Source organism: Triplophysa rosa, linkage group LG17 (genome assembly GCF_024868665.1).
Source record: "Triplophysa rosa linkage group LG17, Trosa_1v2, whole genome shotgun sequence".
Lineage (NCBI taxonomy): Eukaryota > Metazoa > Chordata > Actinopteri > Cypriniformes > Nemacheilidae > Triplophysa > Triplophysa rosa.
In genome coordinates, this window is record NC_079906.1 from 12,418,135 (window position 1) to 12,434,425 (window position 16,291).

The 16,291-nt window shown below is 39.4% G+C and overlaps 1 protein-coding gene across 3 annotated transcripts in view; it reads right to left on the reverse strand.

The window, feature by feature from the left end:
* The window catches only part of kcnd3 (potassium voltage-gated channel, Shal-related subfamily, member 3), an 83,086-nt gene that overhangs the window by 5,933 nt on the left and 60,862 nt on the right, over positions 1-16,291 (reverse strand). For all 3 annotated transcript variants that reach the window (XM_057356552.1, XM_057356551.1, XM_057356550.1), the window contains exon 3: positions 7,485-7,653. In XM_057356552.1, the coding sequence (XP_057212535.1) occupies positions 7,485-7,653 (169 nt within the window). The remainder of the gene's footprint in view (positions 1-7,484; positions 7,654-16,291) is intronic.

A 16,291-nucleotide genomic window follows, 5' to 3' on the forward strand; every position in this document is an offset into this window, starting at 1 on the left:
TGCATTATTTTTGGTTACCAACATTCTTCAAAATATCTTCATTAGCTTTATGCAGAAGTAAGAAAGTCATTAAGGTTTGAAATGAGGGTGAGTAAATGATGAAAATAAAATGTTTTTGGGTGAACTACCACTTTAATACCAAATGCAACAATCCAACACAATCTCGCATCAAAAACGTAACTATTTTACGATATGGCTAATTTTGGCTAATTCGTATGAATTTGTACAATCTCAGGCATACATTGTAGATTTGCTTTCGCGCCAGTCACGTTAGGGTTAGGGGAGGGGCCCCTAAGTATTGTTTTTTTCTAGTAATTGTATGTTTTGTACGATTCACCACATACAAATTCATACGAATAAGCCAGCTCATAAAAAAGTTACGAATTCCTGTGAGATCAGGTTGAACAATCATATGCTTTCAGCCAAAGCGACTTACCGTTGAGTAACACATAACTATAACACAGTGACAGATAGTGACGGAAGAAGTGACAGACAGTTGTCCAGTACAGGTCTGTTCACAAAGCAGGGCTTCCCCGTAATGCAGTTGTGAGTCCCAAAAATTTACAGCTGTGAGTTTGCTTATAGAAAAAAAGCATACATTAAAAAATAAATTCACATCATAGCAAAACTCTCCTCAATAAGTCAGACTGATGCACAGACAAATTCACGCCAAAATGTTAAAAAATTTGAAACTGACTTTGTAGACAATTTTTTTTCCTGTAAAATTATATTAAATTGTTTTCCCCATTTTTCTTGTAAATGTGTCGTCTTGTTCTGTAATTTTATAGTTTTTGACAGTATTGCGAAAATAAACTGTTAAAAAAAGAAATCTTGTTTAAAAAATGGACATTTTCTGGAAGCTGGCTGCAGCTGGGGCGCCAGAAATAAACGGTAAAATAACGTTAATAAAATTAAATTTTCCTCCTGTTTTTCTTGTAATTTTGCGGTCTTTTTCTGTAATTTTGCGGTTTTGACCGTATTAAAAAAATATACATAAAAAATTCTATTAAATCAAATTACAGTTTTTTTTAGTGTGGACTGGACAAAAGCGTTTAAGTCAGATGTAAGTTTGCTTTTTAATTTTACACGCTGATAGAATTATGTTATGTGAAACCTTTTCTCCAATATCATAATTTGTGTGGTAATAATTTGATTATGTCTAGCTGTGTTTTCATCTTTTCTTTCATACGCGGAGACTTATGTGTGGGCCTCCTGTGGGGTGAGTAATAGGGCTGTGTAGGTGGTTTTTCCCAGAGTTTCTTGTTCACAAAACTTATCACCTTCACAGATAGGCAGGAACTGTTCAGGGTCTAAAACACTAACAGCACAGCTAAGTGCTAAAGTTCACCTACACTCAGGGGATGAGGAACACTACTTGCACTCAAATAATCACAAGACATCGAGAAAACCCCTCACCCTTCCCACTCACCCGAGAGGTCACATCACCTCCCAGAATTGATCCAGGCAAGTTGGCTTCTCTTTTTCGCAATCTGGATGTATGAGCTCGTTAATGCATGTATTTAAATTGTTGAAGAGGAACAAATTGTGTCTCAACTGCATCAGATCGCTTCCTGAGATCAAACCAGTATTTTGATGTTCGTTAATTTCTCACACACTTGGACACAGACTGAAAGAACATACACAATCATTAAAACCCTCACACACAAACACACATGAGAGTCCCTCTGGGTGAGAGGAGTGCTAACTCTGCTCTTTTCACAGGAGATTGCCATCACATAATGGAATCAGTTTGGGCCTGTGAGACCGTTTGTGTTTCCAACAAATGCTGCAACAATTTTCAGCTATCGTGGAGCATTTTTCCTGGGGATCAGCCCCGGAAGAACGCGAGATGGAGAATGGCTGTGGTAATGCTGAGGTTCTTTATCAATGTGACAGAGAATAGTGCAACTGAGAACGGTTGTTCAACGTCGAGCCAGAAGTGAAAAACTGCTTTATGTTAAGATCAGTTGCATTCGGTCTGTCATAAACCATGGCATTATACCCCGATGTACTATACTTTCAGTTAGTTGGATACAGGAGGTGGACAGCCAAGCACGTATACAACACACACATTTGTATCCCAAAAGTAGCATCCAAGTTGTCTAAAGTGCACTTACATTTTGGACAGTTTGCGTTTAAGTTTGTGTTAAATTTTACATTTACAATTACTTAATAAAATCAAATTGTACTCACCCTTCTTCTGCAGAACACAAAAGAAGAATGTGGGTAACAAAACAACATTGTCCCCGTTGACGTCCATCATATGAACACAAAACCACTGAGACATTTCTCAAAATATCTTCTTTTGTGTATCATAAAAGAAAGAGTCATACACAGGTTTTGAACAATATGAGAGTGATTTAATGGTGACGGAATTTTTGGGGTGAATTATCCCTTTACACCAAACATGCACCCTAGCGAGACAGAGAAACTACCTGGAGCTCCCGTTTGACTCCAGAACCCAAAGGACCTGAACAAATCCGTGTAAATCCATGAGTCAGTTCAATGACGTACATCCTCACAGAACTCGGAAACAAGAACATCACATCTCAAAACTGAAGCTGCTTAAGCTTAAATGGATTATTTATGTCAATTAAACACCACCACTCCTCGTCCACTGTTTGTTGAAAACAGTTCTACCTAAAGAAAAACACAGATACAAGTAGGCAGTGCTGTGAAAAGCAATTTAGATCAATATTTTTACATTTTCAGATGAAAAATTATGGTGAAATTGCCACCTTGTACTGTTCTGATAAGATAAAGCACCAAATATGGCCTCTGTCCCTCCTTCTTCTTTGTTCAGGCTTTTGTTCACCTGTTTTATAATCCGGCATAATACCACAAGTTAGTTTAGATAAGTAAAACACACTTGCCTTTTGAGTTATCGTTTTGCATCATGTCTGTAGCACAAATGGTGCCGGATGAGGCATTAGAGTTAGGATTTGTTTAAATCGTTGCCTGAACAATCACTTTTAATGATGTTAATGCTAAGTTGACTAGGCTCACATTTATGCAAACGCTAAATTAAAAATGAGTCATTGACATGCTCCTCATACACTGAAACCACTGAACTAGCACAACCGACAATTCTGTTTTCAGGAATACAGACTGGCCTGACTGCAGGGCTAATGAATAAACCCCAATTATAATAAATCCCAACTTTGATTCCTAGATCAACTGTGAACCAAACTTTAATTCCTGGACTAACTTTAAACAAAACTCAAAGCATTGGATCAACTGTGAGCGTTTGAGGATAATGAGATCATTGAGTGATCAGTCATGAAGGATTGTCTGATGTCTACTGTCTGTTCACTTTAGCATTTATTATTAACAGGCTTCCCCCGTGTATATGGTTTTCTGCAGTCACCAGGAAAACTGCAGTGTATGTGCGTGAGGTGAGACACAATCAGCCGGTGCGAGACGAAATCAGCATATAAAATCGGAAGCCTTCTTCACTTAGATCAAAGTTTCATTAAGGTGATGCTCACTTCAATAGTTCTGCATCAAACCCAAATGTCAGGTGAGAAATGATCTGAGTGCAGAGCGTTCTGGAAAGCCCTAGAGTGCTCTAGAAAAGAGGCAAAGACCCTGAAGCTGAATGAATCTCCATTTCATTGCTGGCATCAGTCGAATGCGGACACTGCCGTTTCTGCAGGTGGTTGTGCATTGCTGTAGTAGTGCAGTAATATTAACGTTGCGATGTGGTTATTTTAATGTAGTGGTTTGGTTTATTATTAAAGATCCAGAGTTTTGGTGCAGTACCAGTGCTGCAGAGTTTTAGCTCTGTGTTATTGTGGTAGGGCAGAGGTTGTCAATCTTGGAGTCGTGTGGGATCCCCTGAGATACAGATGAGTTTGAGATGTGTGTGATTTTATTTACATTATATTTTAAACAGTTATTTTAGCATCATTTTTACATTTTACACATTTTTATGATTTCATAATGGTAGATTAGACCTATATATTATATATGCAGCTTCTCTTCAGCTTAAAATATCATGTTAAATAGGCTACGGCAGATACAAAGGTGACCTGGATGCAAAAGTGAATTCAAAGAAACAAAACAGCTGTCACTATCGAACTTTAAACGCTTTTAGGATTTAGCACTCTGCACATCAACACCAAATATCAATTAGACACAGTTATAACAGCTTCCAACTATTTCGTTCTGTTAACACCAAATGCACTTGGTTCCAAAAAGTTAGACTGAAAATTTGAGAAAAAAGATCTCTTGACAGAAATGAAATATAATATACATAACTATGTCTTCAGAAGTGTATAAAGACCTTACATAATGAAGCGTTATGTTTTATTACCTTAGAATGAGCTATTTCTATCTACATACACCGCGGGTCTCCTTACGTGGAATTCACCATGTTGTTTCTACAGTAGCCCTAAACACACAAACTGCTCTACAGAGCGCATTTCGTAAATACATTATCTCGTTTGACAAAGAAGTGAAAACGTCCCGACATCTTAGTCCTGTGTCAGCCACCGTAGTGCTTCAAAAGGGAGGGATGAGCAGTGGAGTAAGCCATTGGTTGCAATTCGCATCCTAACCACTAAATTTAAAACACTGGACCTTTAAATATTAAATAATTTTAATATTATTTACAAAAGAAAATTAAGTATCAATAAAAATCAAACTGACAAAATAATAAAACAGTCATAAAAGACCTCTGTGAAATTTTGGTTGTTCTGGTGCCGACAGGTCACCTCTCCAAAACTGCCTGTTCGAACAAACAGGCTATTTGTGGAACTCTATCATTAGAATGAACATCGCTACTGGCTATCCTCTCCTCTCTCGCTCATTCTTAGTAAGCACAGCCGTTTCAGGGACAAAGGTTAACTAAGCTCTCAAAGCAAGTTCATGCACTTGTATCACTCATTTATTAGTTACAGCTTAGTGATGTTTTTAATCACCCCCCAAACACGCACACACACACTACACATTTTATAAATACATTTGACCACAGGATGGTCCAAGCAGCTTTAGTTCTGATTGAAACTGAACTGCATCTCCCTGTGGCACATGGATAAAAGACAGAAAATGTTTAGGACAGCACTGTTGTGAAAATTTACATCAAAACTCTGTTTAGGCTGATACAAACTGAGATAAAGTGCAAACTAGTCACTGCTGCAGTGGGAGCACATGGAATTCTGGGTATGAATTTGCCATACTAGATAAAGTGTAAATTAACATTACATAAAATGCTAAAGCCGTAGGAAATCTTGCCCTTGGCGACGCTGTGGCCCTGTTAATCCACCCAAACCTTGGCATGCATTAATTTCTCATCAGCATACATTAACTCCATGACTGCATGTGCAACGCATCGCTGGGTGTAGAAGTTGACATCTCTTGGACACGCAGCACGCAGGCACGCACCCACCAACCCTTCCACCCCCCCCCCCCCCCCCCCCCACACACACACACACACACATAGTTCCATAACCTTTCCAGACATCAGGACAGAAGTTAAACTGAACTATGTAGCCTCCTAAAATACATTATTTTACTTAAATTCAAAGTAGCATATATTAACAGAATGGATTGAATCATATCTGGCAACCCCAGCATGCATTTAATTGCATCTGGCAGACTCCGGCCAGAGTGAAAGTCCAATATGGTGGAAAAAACAGAAAGCTTAATCATAGCTTAAGCTTTAATAAAAAAGGTCCAGTGTATGGAATTTAGAGGCATCTAATGGTGAGGGTGCAAATTGCAACCTGCGTCTCTCGCTACCCCTCCCCGCACTGTTGAAGCAGCAGATGGTGGCTGACACAGAACCAAGATGTCGTTTTTTTTTTTTCTTCTTTCCTGAAGGAGATGGCGTATTTAAGAATACGCTCTACAGAGCAGTTTGTCTGTTTAGGGATATTGTAGAAACAACATGGTGAATTCCATGCAAGGGGACCCACGGTGTATGCAGCTAGTTCATTCTAAGGTAATAAAAACATAACGCTTCATTATGCGAGGTCTTTATACAACACTGAAGACATAGTTATGTACAGTATATTACATTGCATTTCTGTAAATAGATTAAATTATTAAATATTACACACAGCACCTTTAACTAGTTGATAATAATAGTAATAATAATACTTAATTCATTTACCTAGTATTTGTGTGCAATGTATTATTATTATTGTTCAGAGTACAGTGTCACTAAATCAACAACATGCTAACAGCGAACTCTTTTAAAATCAATAGTGAGTCAAGTCTAATACGTGAAGCTCAGATTGGGTGATGGATGTTGCTGCCTAGACTTCCTGAAAGGTTCCTTATCGGGCTGTAAGGACTTTTAGCATAAACTGAGTCTTTCTGCCTGACAAAAGGTTCTTTGTAGTGGAAAAAAGCTCTACAGGGTATGAAAATGTAATAAAGAAATGGTTCCTGACTGAAAGGTCCTTTGAGGAGCCAACATTTTTTCTTCTATTGCATTGTTTTAAAGAAACTTTTAGCACTGTAACTTTGTGTAAAAAAATCCAAATCCGTAATGTATGAGGTTTTATGATTGTAAGCATGAATACTTCACAAACAGACAACAGGCAGCGAGGCAGCTCAGTGAAATAAAGCTATAGTGTGTCACAACAGTGACCATGTTGATTTTCTCTGCAATCAAAACTAATCTCTAAAAAATCCATTCATATACTATAGCATTATAACCGAGGGGCCCATGGTGATTTAACAGATAATTACACCCAAACTAAATAACCTTCAGAGAGAGAGTGTGAGAGAGATGTCTGGAGGAGAGCAGAGAGCGATAGAGTGATAGATGGAGAGACGCAGGGCATGTTACCCTGCTGGGAACTCATTCAGAGTCTAGACTCAATCTTTTGACAGCATGCTACTATTAAACCGGTGACAGGTCATCCCTTTATTCCCCCAGGGGATGAGAAAGGCTTAATTCAACATTAAGGCTGTTTGTTTGAAGTGTTATTTTGTATGGGGACAGAAAGGGATTGTGAACGGGCACTATTATTTGTCATGCACACGGAAACAAACATGTTTAATAACCTTATTCATCAGGCAAGAAAAAGCAACATGGATATCAGCAGGAAAACATACAGACCCATAAAAAACTGGTGGCAGGACAAAAGACCAACATTTCAAAAGAAGAGCTAATGCAGATTGAAGGAGAAAAAAGCTTTAGGTTTACGATTTTCTACTTTGGATTTTGTCTTCTATTCCAAAACTGGCGCAGGAACATCAGTGCTAGTAACAATAATGTACCATGGTAGTATTCTTTGATCAAAGAGTAAATACCATGGTGCATGAATAACACAACTGATCAATTGTCATCATCTGATACTTTTGTAAGTGTATCTCCGGGCACCACTACTCATAAATCTTCTTTCATTTTCCTATTTCTGATTCGTCTCCTTCAATACTATTCTCAGGACCAATATAATTCCTCTTTGTTTAAACAGAAGATGGAACATGGTGTAATTTAACAACACAGATGAGGTTTAAAATCCACTGACCTGAACTTTCTGAGCCCGGCGTTTATCGGCTCTCTGGTTCTGATGGTAAATACGGCTGAAGTTTGAAACGATTACTGGAACAGGCAGAGCGATGACCAGCACCCCACTAAGAGAACAGATGGAGCCAAATACCTTCCCCGCTATGGTCTTAGGGACCATGTCTCCATACCTGCAGAGAAAGAGCGAGAAAAAGAGATAGATTTGTCACTGAAATATGCAGTCCTGTTTTTCATAACACTTGTTTCACAACCCAGGAGCAATAATAAAACCAGACACACACACGTGGTATCACACCTGCACAAATCTAGCGCCTCGTAACAATTACAATCCATCTGTTTTGATTATTACATTAACACTAATTCTAAATCACAACCTCTTACTAAAAATAGTCTTTTGGTTTAGTGAAAATTGGCAAGTCTACGCGGCGAATGAAACAAATAAAGGAGCGTCAGTGTGATTTTTCATTAGGGGTGCCAGACTTCAAATGCAACAAATGATAATTGAAGCAGAAGGTGAAAGAAGGTGACACATTTATTTATATATACATTTGTTTAATAAACCATTTATCTGAAATCTATCCGGGAAAAGTCTATTGTTTAGAAAGTTGTTCGTTTGGAAAGTGTTCTATTTGGAAAGCTGTTTGTGTGCAGTCATTTGATTACCAACCCATTTGTTTATAAGATTAGACCCAAACCCATTTGTTTGCGTAATAAGTCTTTGTCTAGAGAGTTGAGTACAGCCAGCTATTAGGTCTTTAAAACATTATAGAATAGGCCCAATATTATTAGCGTGCTGTGAAAAATCACCCATTAAAACACACTAAAAAACAGCAGCAAAACCCAAAAGAGAAGGACAAAGGCATTTAAGTCACATTTAAATTTATGCATTTGGCGGACGCTTTAAAAGCGATTTCCATTGCATTATACTACACATTTGTTTCTAAGTATTTGCAATCCCTGGGATCGAACCCACTCTAACCACTGAGCCAAAGGAAAGTTGCTTGAATTAGAACATGTAAAACGCTCAATCCAATGCCCTGACTATTTTATGGATGTAAAACATTATTCAATACAATTATGAAAAATGAAAATACAATTACACGCACCACAGTAGATCTTCCTTAGCCTGTGCGATGGTTTTCGTTCTGAATTCAGGCGGTGGGGGGTTAAAACGTTTTTTGAAGATAAGAAAGTAGCTGAAATGTCTTTTCAAACAAATTGGACTGTTCAAGGTAGCTTTAGGAGAAGGAAGACATTCGTTTTAAAAACGCTATAGTCTAAAGTAATTGGATGTTGATAGAATACAACCACAGAGTGAGAATCAGAGAGAAGCACCGGGAGGAGGAGAAAAAACTCAAATTTAACCACAACGGCAGATAATGTGTTTTTATGTGACATGCATACACATATACAGATGTTAAGAACTAATACAGTTTTCCTTTGTGCTAATCCAAGTCTATTTCGTGACTGCCAAAGAGGATTTAATTAACAATGGTTAATCCTGCTCCTTCATTAAATTATTTTGTGCAAGAGACGAACAATTCAATCCAACACAATCGGAAAACACAGAGCAAGCAGGGGATTTGTAAAGAGACCCTAAAGTCGGAATTTAAATGTCCCAAATCACCAAAATGACTCATTAGGAAGGAATGCTTTTGTGAGACAGGTTCGACCCTACTTTTAGTAAACCACAGTGGCATAAAACACTGCAGCGTCGCCAACATCTGAGACATGAACAAGTTAATCACTTTAAAGTGATGAAAGATTCTTCAAAGAACACTAACAGAAAGAAACGTTTTTATTATTCATCAATCTGTGTCGAAGCTATTTGTCTTATTTTTGGAGTCTCATTTAACACTTTTCGAAACTCATTTCAGGAGTTGATTAGGGTGGCGATCGAAGACGACTTTTGCATATTCCTGTGGGAACATATCAGAGAGAGAGAGATCTCGCAGTGTTTTATGTAATCTAAATTAATTTACACTTTACAACACAATATACACGTTATAGCAGTACACAATACAAGCTGGGACACAAAGCTAAGAGATGACAAACAGTCTTTTGGTACACACAAAAGACAGAACTGAATACCCTGCAGGACGCGAGGTTTAGCAGCTCTGACTGATCGAAGTACAGGCCAAACAAAAGCTCCCTCTGGACTGAGCTCAGGATTACGGCTTACTTCTGAACGGCTCTGTGTATTGGAATAAATTCTGCTTTCTCATTTTCATCTAACTGTGATTTATGAGGATCATGATGTCTGTATATATTGTTTTGTACTTTTCTAAATTATTAGGAAGTGTATTTCAGTCTGACTAATCCAAACAATCCACATCTAACCAGCTGGGCACAATAACTGTCCATAAACAGTGTGATAAGAGAACTCAATCATTGAGAGATACATTTCAAAGTAAAATGAGAAAACTGGTTATGAGTACTTTTGCAAAGCACTGTGTGTGTGTTTGACCATTCTCTTTGATATGAATCATAAAAGAATATAAGAACTACGTGTATGTTTTAACGTTTTTATTATGTTTTATTATGTGTGTTTGTCTGTCTGAGTGTGTGTGTGTGCACGCGTGCATGTGTTTGACTGTTTGTGTGGATCCCATTCAAGTTGACTATGTCTCCTGCCGTACACGCACACAGAGATTTCTATACATTAAGGGGGTCAAACTGTACATTCCATCCTTTCTATCTATTTGCATTTTTACATGTTCAATTAAGCTTCATTTAGCATGTTTAATAATCAATTTTCATTGTAGAGACCGAAATGTAGGTGGATCAGATTTCTACCATTTCCACAATAACACAAAAACCTATAGACACACACAGAGACACAAACACATTAGGCTTTTAGAGGTCCTGATTAAAGCATTATAAATGATTTAATGGTGTTTGTAATCAAGGGTTTGGTCCTTCACACAGTCCTTTGCATTTAAAATGGACAAATCAAACGATAAGATCATCTGATTAAAATTATTCATAGTATGCAGATTTTCTGCTCACACAATAAAACATAATTCACACTAAGCATACAAAACCAATAAACACAGAACATTTTTTTGTTTTGCCTTTTCATCTTTTCCAACCCTCATGTGTATCAACCTGATTCCACATCTGCATATCTGATAATGTATTCCACACCTTCATGAACATGCATCTGCTTTGAAACTGACTGAAATTAGAATATTAATGAAGGAATGAAACAAAAAAACTTTCATTTATAGAGCTGATGAGGAACTTAGCTCTTCTCAACATCAGTTGGCCTTTTTCTATTTAAATTTAGATCATAGCTCCAAGGTGTTGTTTGCATTATTTGTTTGTGTCAAAGGTCAAGATTTGGCTTGTTAGCATGGTCCATGGTGGCATCTTTTGGCCTTTCATGTCATCGGAACAGTCGCTAAGGACTTGGGGCAGGATGTCACATGACATTTAGCCAACAGCTGATTGGCTGTATCCGGAACTGAGTGCCTGTGAGCAAAGATGTCAGCATGCAGGTCACGTCCTTCCACAAGGGTCCGCACCAGTTTATCATTTAGATAAATAGCCTTCTCCAGGTATTCTAGACCTTCTTGATCTGTGCGTGTGTGTCTTTAAGTCTTTAAGATGCAAGAGTCAGCTTATGCACAATTAAACATTCGGGTGAAGGAGAGTGTACACTATCTTGATAAGGGAGCTGCGGCCACATTATGCATAGTACTGGACTGAGACCAAAGCTGATATACGACAGATTTGGAACAAACGAGAGTGATAAAAGAAAAAAGGAAGAAGGTGAAAGGAATGCAGAAATACATACAGTAGTATTGTGCATGTGGAGAACCAGTCAAAGTTTTAGTCCACAATCCAGTCAAACAATGGCATTTCTGAAGAGAACACGTCTGATACAGAACCCTCTGTTTCATAGTCTACAAAAACAAAAGCCCTTTTTCCAAGATCTGTTTCAGCTGTCAAAGGGACGTATCATTGCGTTGAGTTCTCCTTAACGCAAACAGTCACGTACAACCTCTTTCACACATGAAGACTGCTTGATTTGACTGCTTTCATCGCTCTGTGACTCTACTGCGGCAGTAATGAGGAAAGGGGTGTCGTTAGCATGGAGAGCGTGTCATTAGCCCTTTAGCGCTGCGGGCCTGCAGACTTGCAGTTAGCACTCGCTACATTACAGCCTGACTACTGTTACACAACACACGCTCTCCCAAACTCACATCCCACTCACATCTAAAGCTCTGCCTCTCTCCCATCCTCCTCATTCCTTTCTTTCCTGCTTCCCACCCCCTCGCATTTCAGATTCCCCTCCCACAGAGCTGGTGCGACCTGCTTGGAGCCATCATTCCAATATTCCGACATTCACTAGCTCGGTGTTGTCTGAAACAACAATTAAAAGAAAGATGTTCTCATTTCATTCACCAGCGAATCTGCTGTTATGAGCACAGAAGGATTGCAGTGAAATAAACATGGAATTTAAACCACCTCTGTGTGAACATTCACGATTTTTGTGAGAAAAAAAACTTTTCGTGGTTGTTTTTTCATAGCTCCGCATAAGAAAGAAAAATCACAGATAAGATTTCTTTAAAAACAAACAATTATTTCTCCTAGATGTCAATGAGATAAATGAAGAGCATGTGGAAACTTAAGTCTCAGATATTTCTCCTGAGAAAAAGAGGTCAAAATCTCACAAATGTCTCCATTAGAGTTTTAGAAGAGATCTCACAATGTCACAAACTGAGCACAGATGGAAGGTCTGCAAACAAAAGTCCATATTAATGAAGATTTTCATCAAATTTACCCAAATTAAGATTATTATTTTACAGAGTACATAACTAGGGATTTTTAAGGTCCTACTTTGGTTTATGGAGTGTCCAACAATAAGTTTATGTACATAGAAGGTGTAAAAACACTATTATTTCGTAATAATAGGCAGTTATTCTTACCTTACTTCTTGACTGACCCTCAAATGATTCAATTTGTTCCGCGATTCATCTGTCTAATCCCCTCCTTTCCGCTAGCCTAGTCTGATGTGATTGGTCAGATGGTCTAGTCTGCTGTGATTGGTCTACCGCGAATGAGCTACAGTGTTTGGGGGAGAAGAGTGAAGTTTTCGCGAGCAGTCCTAGCAAGACGTAGGCGGGGACTACATGTAGTGACATAAATCCGTGGCGGTTCACGAATCGGACGAAGGACAACTCGTTTGTTTGATTCAGAGTCGACTCCCTTTTTTCCAAGCCAATAACTATGTTATTCATTCACCTTCGGATTTACAACTTGGCAGACTGCTTACTTTCAAACACGGCAACATTACACACGGCATGAAATGTCATTTTCATGACCTCATGTTATGTACTCTTTAACAAATTTTTTCTATTGTTCTGTTTTTATTTCTCATATGCTATTTTAGGAGAAATATCTGACACTAAGTTGATATCTAACGAAACACAACTGAAGGTATAACCCAAGGTATAATGATAATTTTAACATTTTTAATAACATTTTCCTTTGGGTCAGGAGATTTGTTGTAGTTACTGTATGTTTTGTTTATGTATCAACTTTGTGCCATATGTTTCTGTAGACATTTTTTATTAACATAGATTATATAGAGTAGTTCATTTTGTTTTGGATAAATTTGATGTAAATGTTCAAAACGGTCAAATTTCTGCAATTAAGTTATAAAGAAACCTTTTGATTACAGACTTTAGTATTTTGGCCAAACTGAGCACATTTTATGACACTGTTGAGATCTCATCTGAAATTTTAATTAAGACACATATGTGAGATTTCTGGGTCTTCCTCAGGACTTTTATGCAAACATTTGCATTTAATCTCCATTTATTCCAATTAAGGTTTAGAAGACATGGTTACTTTTTCCCACAGGCATGTTTTTTTGAACATTTGCAGTTTGAGCACAGCCTTCCCAGCCTATATTTCTCAGGACCTAGAAAACATAAAATCCTAAACAAAAACTAGAAAGTGTCAGTTTCTGGGGCAATTGGCTTTATTTCAGACTTACAAGCCTCCACTCTCCAAACTCTCCAAAATGAGCTCACTCCGTTTAAAAAAAAAATCAAATATCATGTTTTATTGTGTTAGTTAGCTGTATTTTTTGAGTTATTATGGCTTAAATCAATGCAGTTTGATTGATATTAATTGGAATGCACAATGAAAAAACATGATTTTTGATTTTTTTTAAAAACGGAGTTATATCATTCTGGAACCAAACTCTTCATATACACATACTGAAACATTTGGCATAGTTTCAGCCACAAACATTCCTAAAGGATTCATCAACTCATCTGACTACCGCCTGCTTAAGTTTTGAAGTTTGTAAGTAGGTTGCTGAGGAAACTAGGCCACTCCTCCTCCAGCATCCTTCAGACGTGATATTTCTCCCTTTTAATTTCTCAGCTGACGAGACGTACCACCCCAATTCTTATTCACCCCATTACGCAAACACACACATTAACACCCTCAATCTACTCCAGATGTGATTTCGTGTGAGATGAAGAACCTTTCAGGTAAACGATGTGTCTGGCGGAACATTTTGTTTCCCTCTCAAAAAAACCCCCACCTGTACGCAGTAGGGTGGGTACAAGTACCTGACTGCTTGGAAGCAACATAAAATGATTTTGAAAACATGAATTGTGAAAGTTGACATTTTTAAAATCATACCATCCTACAAAACCTTAAACTCAGTTACAATTATAAATATAATAAATACCAAAAAAAGTGTAAAATCACATTTCTGTCTTCTCTCCTATTGCAGACCCAGACAGAGAAGTTCTTGCATAACATCAATTATCCATCTCAAATGATCAATCCAATCCAGGCTGCCACACCCGCTCCTGAAAACAGCACCTGTGTCTTATCAAATGCACTGGCGTCACAGTCCCGATCTTCAGTATCATGACTAATTTATCCGTCCTCTTTCACTCAGCTAAATAATGCTGGCCTGTGAACCCACGTCGCTTCGTTCCGACTATAGATCGGTTTCACGTGTATCTCTCCGTAAAGTGATACACCGGCCAGCTCATGCTGCAAAGCAAGCTAATATCCTGGTGCACATGCTTTCAGGCCAATCAGAACGGAGATGCGGGTTAACGCTGTAACCACCGAAGCAATGTGTAGCGCAAATTGATCTTTGACCCGGGTAGGAGCCCAGCATCGGCTGGTGATTGAATTTACTGATTGGGTTTTAATGAAACCACAGACAGTCATTGATCCTAATCAAAGCAGATTCAGTTACTGACACAGATATGCAGTTGGAGCATCCGTGCACCTGATGCTTCTCATTGTTCAACCACAGATTTCAACAGCCTTAAACTGGCACGTAATTGGTGATGATAGCCGTCCGTCATCTGCCAGCGTCTTATCAGCGGTCAGTCAGATTGCACTTATTCAGAGCTCCGTTACCCATTTAAGACATTGTGCACCTTCATGCATATTTGAAAAACTGGCAGGTTCAATGGAACCAACACAAGGTCTCAATGACATGATCCAAAATCCAATCTGGCCACTGAATCGAATGTGCCAGAGGGGTGATGATGTCACTGTGGAACATTTTACTATTGCGGTTCTCCTGAGAGATCAGAGGGGCCTTTTCAGAACAACAGCAGTCAAAGCAATGTGAGCTCAATAAACATGGATAAACCAGATTTGCATGTCCAAGACATGTTCAGAAATCTCAGGGGTGAAGTCAAAGTCAAGGCCAAGTCTATGCTGCGTTCACACTAAACACAAATTCAGCGATTTGCACGGGTAAATTACATACAAAGTCAATGCAAAGACGCGCAACCTGAATGACGCGAATCGGGCGGCACAAGTTGAAAAGTTTCAACTCGAGCGAGAACGTAACATGAAAAACATTGATACACGTCCGAACATGTGAAGACATGAAGACATGGCGCCGGCTGGAAGGCCGGCTAGACAGCACATGGCGCCGGCTGGAAGGCCGGCTGGACAGGACATGGCGCCGACTGGATGGCCGGCTGGGAGGCCGGCTATCACCGGCTGGGCAGGCCTGGATGTCGACGAGACGGGGGGGGGGGAAGTCGGTGGCTGGGCAGCGCTCTCTGGCAGCTGGGCAGCAAACAAGGACAGAAACAGACAAGACAAGCGGTAGACTTCAACAGGCCTGGGTACCAGCTGGGACGCCGGCAGGGATCCGTGGCGGGAACAGGACACCGGCGGTCTCGACCCTGGAGAGCAACCCGTCGACCTCAACCCTGGAAGGGAGCCCGACGGTCTCGATCCTGGACGGGGTTCTGGCAGTCTCGACCCCGGAAGGGAGTCCGGCAGCCTCGACCCTGGAAGGGAGTCCGGCGGCTTCGACCCTGGAAGGGAGCCCGGCAGCATCAACCCCTCCCGCCGAGATCCCTCTGTCTGCTGGGTCCGTCGTTGGCTGAATCATTCTGTCATGAACGTGGGTGGTGAGGACAAGGACAGAGGACCCAGGTGCAGACAGCGGGTAAGGGGTTAACAAGACATTTAATAAAATATAAATACAAAACAAACACCCACGGGGGGGGTAACATAACAAAACACAAGGGTTTTTTACAAAAATAACTAAACTACACTGACAAGACAGGAACTCACCACATATGACACACACACGACAGTACAATGATTCAGCACAGGACAATGAAACAAGAGGACTATATAAAGGGGACTAAATCAAGAAGGGGACAGGTGCGGGACATGAACTAATTAACAAGCAATAACGAGACGAAAGGGCGGGAACAGAGACGCCACACCGGAGAGAGGGAGTATATGGAATACCAAAACTGACTCTCTCCACATAAAACAAGAGGTTCT